This window comes from Mycteria americana, chromosome 13 (assembly GCF_035582795.1).
Source record: "Mycteria americana isolate JAX WOST 10 ecotype Jacksonville Zoo and Gardens chromosome 13, USCA_MyAme_1.0, whole genome shotgun sequence".
In the NCBI taxonomy this organism is placed as follows: domain Eukaryota; kingdom Metazoa; phylum Chordata; class Aves; order Ciconiiformes; family Ciconiidae; genus Mycteria; species Mycteria americana.
The window spans coordinates 6,207,888-6,218,363 of record NC_134377.1 but is presented as its reverse complement, the minus strand read 5'-3'; the positions used below and the strand labels follow the sequence as shown (position 1 = coordinate 6,218,363).

Sequence of the window (10,476 nt, the reverse complement as noted above, 5' to 3'; positions counted from 1 at the left end):
GAGCACGCCGGGAGCTGTAGTCCCCCGCGACGCCGCGGACACCCGCACCGCCCTCGGCCACCGCCCCGGCCGCCTTCCCCTCGCTCCCGACTCCGGCACCGAGCCCCGGCCGGGCAGCAGGAGGGGCTCGGGCCGCCCGCGGCCTCCCCGGGCCCGCTCCCCCTCCCCCTCCGGCAGCGCTCCTCAGCGGCCAGCCCCGCACAGGGCTAGGGACCCGCGGCCTCGCCCGCGCCCAGTCACCCACCACCACTGCCCGGACGGCACAAAGCGGCCAGAAATAACGACCTGGCGGCTGGGGTAGATCTTGTCCTTTATTTTCCAAAGCCGTTCTCCAAGAGGCATCAGCAGAAACAGAAACAGCTCAGGCCTTGGGGCCAGCAAAACCAGAGGGAAAAAATTATCAAAAAAACAGATCAGAAGAAGAAGAAGAGAGGTTTGGAACAGAAAGAACTAAACACCATCAGTACTTAAGCAGGGACTAGGGGTTAAGCTTGTGAACAGAGAGGCCTGAGAGGATATAAGGAACTGAGTATTTCCACTGAATTGTAGCAAACAACTGTGAAAGTAAAAAATAACTCTATAATGCCTAATTTAAGTGAAACTTTTTAACTTTTCCTCCAAAGCAAAAGAAAAGGGAAAAAGCACAGGGCAGCAGAGATTCTAAAGACATTTTAATTAATGCTTAAAATAACATTCAAAGATCTTGACCACATCTGCTGATCCCTTTCCCATTATTTTAGGGATGAGAGCTTCAAGTTCACTGGGAGAACAGTTCCTAGGTTTCTTACAAGAAAAGTAGGGGTGGAGTGCAAAAGGGGAGAGCTAATAAATAATATTTTAGGAGAAGCCTCATAAAAGGCCTTTTTTTAACTTCTGTTTGCTCCCTATTCAGGTCTATTATTCTTAGAATTACTAACCAAACTATGAGGGTGGTTACCACAGTGTTTAGATGTTTTGGATTTGAGAAAAGAAACTTTCTAACAAAGTTAGTCATCCACATCCACAGGAAAATAAGAAATAGCACAAGCAATACTAGAAAAAGAGGGTACATAGCCATAAAACTTTTAAAGGCAGAACACAACACTTTTATTAGTGAAGAAGCTGGCTGTAGAAAGAAAATAAATACAAGGAATACTTTTTTTTTTTTTGCTATTTTCCCCCTAACTACAACAAAAACATGCTAGCAAAATCCCTGCCATTGCCCTTGAAGGCCAAGGTCCGCTTCCTCAGGAAGGCTGAAGGCACCAGGCTTCGTGCCGTTAGCACACAACTGAGTAATGAGACAAGAGTTTGAGAAACAGTCCATGGCTCTAAGCACCCTTGAGGAGAAGAATAGTAACAGGACCCAGGCAGACGAGGATGAAGCGACTGGTCTCATGTATCACAAAATTCCTTCCCACAGCGCACTGCCAGGTAGGATTATATTTCCTGTCAGGCTCCTGCAGAAGAGACCACTAGGAACTCAGTGTTACTATTCAAGTGCTGCCTTTGGAGTGTGGAGGAAAGGACTTAAATAGAAGGAACTGTGAACGAGAAGGGGAAAAAAACCCAGAAAAGTACATATAAGGAGTACAGAAAAGAACATAAGGACACTAGTCTGCAGAGAAAGTGTGACTGGATTATCTAGCGTCCACAGAAATTACTTCTTTAGAACTACTTACCCACCAACATTTTTGCTTGATTTCTGAAGTCCATATAGCATTCAGTAGGAAGACATTACGAGCAAACACTTATCCTCTTTATACAAGCTGCAATGTCACACTCAACATTCCATTCCTCCAGAGACTGAATGGCACACTCCACAGCATGTTGCTACATCTCTTCTGGCATGTGTGTATCCTTTACCACAGCCATCTCATCACCCATGGATGTCTGTAATAAACAAAAGAAAAGCATTCAAAGTTGCAGGAGCAGCTACCTGCCAGGATCACCTGCCAAGCCGTCCCACAGCTATCGCCATCCACAGCTCGTTTTCAGGGCCCACGCTGTGCCCACAGCCCTGGCTGTGCAGCATGTTGGCCGGCTGTGTCAGAGGCACAGGCACAGCCTGTGCTCACAGCCAGGGAACGGTGCCTTAAAAGCCCGCTCACGTTAAGCACTTGCTCTCCAGGTGCTCCGGCCCGGAGCGACACAAGCACCGCCGCAGCCGCTCCAAACCCCACCGGACACCGCCGCCCTCCCCAGCCCCTCTCCAGCTCGGCACGGCCCGACGCAGGCCGGGAGCCCCGGGAGAGGGCGCGGCCGCTCCAGCGCCCGGCCCCGACGGCCCTTCCCTACCGAGGGGAGGCGAACCGAGCCCAGCACCCCCCGCCAAGGGCTCGGAGCCCCGCGCGGCCGCAGGGAAGGCTCCCACATGCCGCTCCCAGGGACGCGGGAAAGGTGGAGGCGGCCGCTGGGGAAGGGCTCTGGCACGGGGGAGCACCGGGACACGCACCGCTCTCGGCGGCGGCTGCCCAGCCTCAGCCCTCCCAGTACCCGGGTGGGACCCGGCCCCTCTCGGGATCCGCACCGTCCCAGGGCCGCCTCACGGGGCCCCGCCCGGCCCTCACAAAGCTCCCCTCGCGCATCAGCGACGCCTCCCCTTCACCGTTTCGTGGGCGCCGCGGGACCGGCCTTGCGTGAAGGGAAGCGAAGGGACCAGGACCGGACGGACGTGCAGCTCGCTCCGCCGCGACGGTTTAACCGACCCTCCGAGTGTCCCAGCCCCGCCTCCTGTGCACCGGCCGCCAGCCATTGGTCACTGCCACCGCCCGCCCCGGGCGCTCATTGGCCAGGACCGGGCCCCTCCTGGGGGCGCGTTCCCTTTCACACCAGCATGCCCCGCGCCTGCACCCGTTCCCATAGCGACGGGAACGCGCGGTGGCTGAGCAGCCCCTCCGCCCCGGCGGCGGGAGCGCGCCCGCAGTGCCCCCTCCTGCCGACCCGGTAACGGCAGGAACACCGAGGGAGACCGGCGAAAGCCTGGACGCTTTCTAAAAGTACTGTGATACTGAGGACGCTGCAAGTGAATAGGAAGGAGACTCAGCTAAAGCCCCCCGGTGCTCTCTGGCAGATGGATTTACCGTAAAACCAGTGCCCGGCTGAGTGCTCCCCGTTACCTCCAACTGGGCAAAAAGCTTTGAGTGAAGCCAGGGAAGCAGCTTCTGAGCTTCTCAATAAGGAAGCTGCTATCAGCAGAGACTTTGGTTACTGGAAACACACGCAGGACGCTGAGCTTATCTTCAAGGCTCCACACACCTGCCAGGGCAGTCCTGAACTCCAAGTCACTGGGAGCCAGCCATCGGGCAAACGGACTGCCTTCGACCCCGGCCGAGGGCTTGCTGTAACCGCCATTTGTCTCTGACAGAGCACGGTCCCGTCTAACCACAGGGCTCCTCCGCACAGTGTTGGGTTACTGACTTGTGTGTTTAGCTCAGCATCCAGATATTCTGGATTTGGAAGAGATTTCTTTGAAAGGTGGTTGCTCAGAGGGAAATGAGGAGGAGCACAAGCAACATTAGGGAAAAAGAGAAAAAAGCTGTAAAACTCTTAAAGAGGGAACACACATGACATTTTTATTAGCAAAGAAGCCAATTTAGGAAAGAAAATAAATACAAGGCTTTTTTTTTTTTTCCTTTTCTTTTCTTTTTTTCCCCTAAACACAACAAAACCACCAACCACTCCAGAAAAATCCCTGATGTTACCCCTGAAGACCAAGGTCTGCTTCCTCAGGAAGGCTGAAGGCACTAGGCCACTGCTGTTAGTGTGCAGTCCTGTAAGCACAAGCAACTCTGAACAACAATCGACAGCTCTAACCAGTTTTAAACAGAAGAATATTTACTCCATGCACAAGGGAAGATGAAGTGCTTGGTCTCATGAGACACACAGCTGCCAAATTTCCTTCCTACAATGCAGTGCCAAGTGGGATTGTATTTCTTCTCAAACTCCTGCAGAAGAGATCACTAGGAACTCAGTATTAGCACAGTTCTCACCCAAAAGTTGACTATAGATTATGTCATTAATGTGTCTCTTCTTAACAAGCATAACTTTTTGAAAAGGCAATTAAGAAGCAGGGTATGCTTTTAAGTATAAGGATTGTGTTACTTACCTCTTATACCTCACCTGCTGCTTAGACAAAAAAAAAAAAGCCCACAGCACTTTCTAGTGGAGCAGAATAAGCCCAGGAACTGCAATTCCCCCCCAAAGTCATACCACGTTCTCCAACTATACCCTTGAAGCATCAAGTCATGTGATTATGTTCTCCCATCATACTCAGAAGCCTACCACACATTTCAAAAACCAAGATATACAGCTTTACTACAAGCAGAACATTCCAGTCGGTGATTATACACTGTCATGCAATAGCTCTCAAATGAGGAAACTTTCTGTGCAAGCATGCAAGCATTTCTGATCAGTTATTACGACCCTGAATAAGTTATCTCCTCACCACAATTTTTCAGGTTCCAACTAGGAGACTCAAGGAAAATCTGTCGAGCTTGAACCCTCTGCTCTCCGCTAACATAGAATGTCATTCTTACAAGTGGAAAAAATATACCTGCTTATATCTCTGTTAGCGTGACAGGAAAGGAAGACCTCCCCAACAGAAGCAATTGTACCATTTAGTTGAATGACTTTTCAAACAGGTTTTCCACTCAGATTCATGTAACATTTAACCTCCACTGGGACCCTTAGATTTCTTTATTCTCTTGAGATGGCAAAGCAGAAAGTGTACCAGAAGTAGATCTTTTGTGCATCCATTATTCTTCATGCATATATAAAACCAGGTATTTTGTGAACACCAGATAAACAGTGCTCCAAGACATGGGATTTTAGCATGGTTCAGCACATAAAAAGAAGATGCAAATACAGAAGATGTGCAGAAAATTACTTTTCCCTGAAATTTTGAACCAGCTAGCCAATCTGCACAACTGTTACAGAACTATGCATAGAACCTTAAGACTGATTTAAACACAGTTTAAGTCAAGGAGTAGGTAAAAAAAGACATTCCCTCAGAGAAAACTTACAGCAGACTTCAAAGGGCTGTATTTTCCACCAGCTAATCAGTCACACTGAGAAAGGCCAGCAGACACTCTCCTATTCTACTAGACAATGAGGTAATGAAAAAACAATTAAAAATAGAAGGTATTGCAAAACAAAAACTAGGAAAGGTATATGTAAGGCGTGGGAAAAGGAACACAGGAATACCAGCCCACAGGAGAAGTCCAATGTGTCTTGTGTCCGCAAAACTTGCTTTTCCAAAAAGTGTAGCAACACCCACTCTGCTTAACTTCTGGTGTGGATGGTGTTCAACAAAATGATATTACAAGCAATCATTTATCCTCTTTATAAGGGTTGCAGTTTCTCTTTCAACATTATATTTCTCTATAGCCAAAATGGCAAGCTCCACAGCATATTGCTGCATCTCTTCTGACATGTCCGCATCTTTTACCACAGCTGTCTGATCACCCATGGACGTCTGCATCGAACAATGAAAATAATTCAAGGTTGCGGGAGCAGCTACCTGCCAGGATCACCTGCCAAGCCGTCCCACAGCTATCGCCATCCACAGCTCGTTTTCAGGGCCCACGCTGTGCCCACAGCCCTGGCTGTGCAGCATGTTGGCCGGCTGTGTCAGAGGCACAGGCACAGCCTGTGCTCACAGCCAGGGAACGGTGCCTTAAAAGCCCGCTCACGTTAAGCACTTGCTCTCCAGGTGCTCCGGCCCGGAGCGACACAAGCACCGCCGCAGCCGCTCCAAACCCCGCCGGACACCGCCGCCCTCCCCAGCCCCTCTCCAGCTCGGCACGGCCCGACGCAGGCCGGGAGCCCCGGGAGGGGCCGCTCCAGCGCCCGGCCCCGACGGCTTTTCCGTACTAAGGGAGGCGCCCACTGCCCGGCCTCAGCCTTCCCGCTTCCCCAGGCCGGCCCCAGCCCCGCTCGGAAGCCGCCCCATACACCCACCCCGCGCCCCTCACCGCTCGGCGGGCGCCGCGGGACCAGCCCTGTGTGGAGCGGAGCGGGCGCGCGCTTCCCTCAGCGGCGGCTGAACCGACCCGCGCGCGCCACGGCCGCCTCAGAGCTCCCGCAGCCCCGACCCCCCGGGCGGGCCGACGGGGCAGCCTGACCCCCCCGCCTGCGGCTCGGACGCCAGCCGCTCCTCCCGCTCTTACCGCCTTCGGGCTCACTCTCCCCCGCGGCAGGCCCGGCCGAGGCGCATCGCGGCTGCTGCCCTTCGCTGCCGGGCGCAGCGCAGTTGCAGGGGTTGGCTCTTGTCCATGGCGGAGGTCACACAGGCCGAGCGCTGCAGTACCCAACGACAGCACTGGCGGGCGAGCGCTGCCCCGTAATGGCGACGAGTCGCCCACAGCAGTGGCCGGGACCCGGATGGAGCCGTTCCCCGGCGGACCCGCCGGCACGACGGGACTCGTAGTCCTCGGCCGCCGCGGAGCACGCCGGGAGCTGTAGTCCCCCGCGACGCCGCGGACACCCGCACCGCCCTCGGCCACCGCCCCGGCCGCCTTCCCCTCGCTCCCGACTCCGGCACCGAGCCCCGGCCGGGCAGCAGGAGGGGCTCGGGCCGTCCGCGGCCTCCCCGGGCCCGCTCCCCCTCCCCCTCCGGCAGCGCTCCTCAGCGGCCAGCCCCGCACAGGGCTAGGGACCCGCGGCCTCGCCCGCGCCCAGTCACCCACCACCACTGCCCGGACGGCACAAAGCGGCCAGAAATAACGACCTGGCGGCTGGGGTAGATCTTGTCCTTTATTTTCCAAAGCCGTTCTCCAAGAGGCATCAGCAGAAACAGAAACAGCTCAGGCCTTGGGGCCAGCAAAACCAGAGGGGAAAAATTATCAAAAAAACAGATCAGAAGAAGAAGAGAGGTTTGGAACAGAAAGAACTAAACACCGTCAGTACTTACATAGCACAAGCAGTAATTGGGCAACACTGTAGATGGCTATAAAACTCTCAAAGGCAAAACTGCTCCAACAGCTCTATTAGCAAAGAAGCAGCCTTCTCAAAAAAAATAAATACAAGGAAGACTTTTTTGGTATTTTTCCTTTTTATATCCACAATGTAACATCATCTGCTATAGCATAATCCCTGCCATTGCCCTTGAAGATCAAGGTCTGCGTCCTCAGGAAGGCTGCAGTAACTAGTCAGAGGAGTCAGCACACAGTCCTGTAACCGGATGCAAGTTTCAGTAACAGTCCATGGTTCTAACCAGACTTGAAAAGAAGAATAGCGACTTGGCCGAGGTAGAAGTAGATGAAGTGCTTGGTCTCATGAGTCACGTAGCTGCCAAAGTTCCTTCCCACGATGCAGTGCCAAGTGGGATTGTATTTCTTGTCAAACTCCTGCAAAACAGATCACTAGAAATTAAGAACTCTTCTAAACAGGTATTCACTTTCTGAGCAAGGCAATTAGAGGAAGAGCAGATGCTCTTAAGTACTAGGATTATCTTATTTACATCTTATTGTTCACCTGCTGCTTAGTCAGACAAAAAAAAAAAGAATCTACAAAAAAAGGTCACACTGCTTCCCATCTGAACAGAAGTAAGTTTAAAACATTACTTTTGTTCAGGGAAAGTAGTCTTTCTTCCTCTATAATTCATACCATGATATTAAACTATGGCCCTCAAGTAAGAGCTTCACCACTAGTTTTATACCCACAGAGATTAAGCCATAATTTAGACTTCAATTGTTCATTAAGTCATAATTTAGACTTCAATTGTTCATCTGCAACATGGGTGCTAAAGGGACTCAGTGGAAAATTCTCTGCCACATGCTCTGTCATACCAGTCCTATCAACAAATCTAATAATTTGTTTTAGACCTTTCAAACAAATCCTCTACAAAATCCCAGTAGTTGCTACAAAGAATACCTGAAAAATATTAAACTCTCTCTTTTCCACTGCCATAGATACTTCTTGCATCTGGGGAAAAAAATGCCCTTCTGCATTGTGAGCATAGTAAACCAATATTTCTCTAGTGGAAGTCATCATTCTGCTTAGTTGAATTACTTTTTAAACAGCTCTTCCACTCAGATCAGTTTAACTTCCATTGATGCTCTTTGATTTCTCCATTCTCCCGAGTTTACGAAGCAGGAAATATCATCAGAACTAGATCTTTCCCGTGTTCAGTATTGTTAATCCTACATAAAGAACAACACAGACGTTGCAAACAGATAATCAGTGCCACCATGATTTTTTTGTGGGTTTTTTTTTTTTCTTTTTTGCTTACGTCACTACATAAGGAGAGGTATGATTACAGTAGACTTGCAGAAAGCAACTTTTTCCTGCAGTTTTTGACCCAGCTGGACAGAACTGTGAACAGATCTTTAAGATTAAGTTCAATAAAACTGAAGCCAAGGACTATATAAAACAGGCTTTCTCTCAGAGGAAAACTGCAGGAGAGCTCAATAGAGCCCCTGTGTCAGTCACAGTGACAGTCAGCTGCCACCCTCTGCTCACCTGGACAACGGGACAGTGGCAGAAAAGGCTGAAGTACAAGGTACTGCAAGAGAAAAGCAGAAGGACCTGGAAAAGTCCATGTACAGGGTGGGGAAAGGAACATAAGGACACCAGCCTACAGAGAAAGTCCAACTTGATTATCTAGTGTCTCCAGAACTCGTTTCTCTAGAGCTACTTGCCCAGCAGCATTCTCCCTGCTTCATTTTTCATGTGCATAGAGATTTCATGAGGACACTACAAGCAAACCTTTACCTTCTTTATGTGAGCAGCAATGTCCTTCTCGATGTTGTACTTCTCTAAGGCCTGAGTAGCACACTCCACAGCGTCTTGCTGCATCTCTTCTGACATGTCCGCATTCTTGATCACTGCCTTTCGATCACTCATGATTGCCTGTACGGAGCAAAGAACAAGAGAATTCAAAGTTGCGGGAGCAGCTACCTGCCAGGATCACCTGCCAAGCCGTCCCACAGCTATCGCCATCCACAGCTCGTTTTCAGGGCCCACGCTGTGCCCACAGCCCTGGCTGTGCAGCATGTTGGCCGGCTGTGTCAGAGGCACAGGCACAGCCTGTGCTCACAGCCAGGGAACGGTGCCTTAAAAGCCCGCTCACGTTAAGCACTTGCTCTCCAGGTGCTCCGGCCCGGAGCGACACAAGCATCGCCACAGCCGCTCCAAACCCCGCCGGACACCGCCGCCCTCCCCAGCCCCTCTCCAGCTCGGCACGGCCTGACGCAGGCCGGGAGCCCCGGGAGAGGGCGCGGCCGCTCCAGCGCCCGGCCCCGACGGCCCTTCCCTACCGAGGGGAGGCGAACCGAGCCCAGCACCCCCGCCAAGGGCTCGGAGCCCCGCGCGGCTGCAGGGAAGGCTCCCACATGCCGCTCCCAGGGACGCGGGAAAGGTGGAGGCGGCCGCTGGGGAAGAGCTCTGGCACAGGGGAGCCGTCGGGGTGCACGGGCACAGGCTGTCCGGCCTCAACCTTCCAGGTGCCCGGATCGGAGCTGGCGCGCCTCTCAGGAGCTGCCCCACCCCAGCGCTCGAGCCCCTCACGCCGCTCTCCTTACCGCTTGGCGGGTGCCGCGGGACCGGCCCTGTGTGGAACGGAGCGGGCGGGGCACAGAAGAAGGCGGACACACACCTCGCTCCGCCGCCGCGCCGGTTTAACCGACCCGCGCGCGCCGCCGTCGCCTCCAAGCACCCCCGGCCCCACCTCCTCTGTATTGGCCGCCAGCCATTGGTCACCGCCACCGCCCCCCCCGAGCGCTCATTGGCCAGGATCCGGCGCTCTCGTAGCATTTTACTGCAGCAGTTTCTTTCAGACCGGCATGCCTCGCGCCTGCACCCGTTTCCATAGCGACGGGCAGCTGTGGTGATGCAGGCCGAACTCTAGACTCGGCGGGAGCGAGGCCTGTGGGGTGGCCCCGGATCCCCCAGAGTCTCCGCCGCGGCGAACGCGGGGTGTGGCCCGTCCGCAGCACCCTGCTTGCGGGTATGCCGGGGCTGGTTGCTTTCAGGCGGTGTGCAGCCTCTGCTTGGCCTTCCCTTTACTTTCCTCACAGCTGAGCTGCCTGAACCTGGCTGGTTGCTGGTGTCTGTACAGCAGTCTGTGACTACAGCGTGAGAGAGGCTCTCCTGGTCACTTCTCTGGTAGGCAAAGATCGTCTCTCACTATAGCTGAGGCAGACAAAAAAAAAAAAAACCAACACCAGAAAACACATACGATGCTTTCAAGGCATCCTGCTGCAAAGAACATAGAACAAAAATCAAAATTTTAGGTTTTGCCCAATTCTGTAGATAAGAGATGAAAAAATCAGGGTGTGAGGATGGTGCCGAGTCTCAACATGGAAGGAAGATCTTGTCCAGGGAGATCAACTCATACCTGGGGAATGCAGTCTGGTCTGATTTCTTAACAGCATGATGCAATCTCTCATGAGAAAGGGTTAAGTAATGTATCTACAAAGCTGACAGAATTTCTGGATTATTCAAACAATGTGATAAGCAGGGCAGCTTTTACAAAAAAATTAGCAGGAAAGGTCC

General features: G+C 52.5%; 2 protein-coding genes and 1 pseudogene across 2 annotated transcripts in view; all 3 read right to left on the bottom strand.

Moving 5' to 3' along the window:
* Window positions 1-293: 293 nt before the first annotated feature.
* LOC142416751 (dynein light chain 2, cytoplasmic-like) lies at window positions 294-6,136 on the bottom strand (annotated as a pseudogene).
* Window positions 1,324-10,476, bottom strand: part of PRKAB1 (protein kinase AMP-activated non-catalytic subunit beta 1) — a 423,514-nt gene continuing 414,361 nt past the window's right edge. Inside the window, exon 9 of the transcript XR_012777805.1 lies at window positions 1,324-1,335. The gene's annotated coding sequence lies outside the window, so the exon portion shown is untranslated. The remainder of the gene's footprint in view (window positions 1,336-10,476) is intronic.
* LOC142416568 (dynein light chain 1, cytoplasmic-like) lies at window positions 6,711-9,658 on the bottom strand. The gene is made up of 3 exons (XM_075516276.1): window positions 9,504-9,658; window positions 8,695-8,832; window positions 6,711-7,328 (listed from the first exon to the last, which is right to left on the bottom strand). Exons 2-3 carry the CDS (start codon window positions 8,824-8,826, stop codon window positions 7,191-7,193), a joined length of 270 nt encoding a protein of 89 aa, XP_075372391.1. The 5' UTR covers window positions 8,827-8,832; window positions 9,504-9,658; the 3' UTR covers window positions 6,711-7,190.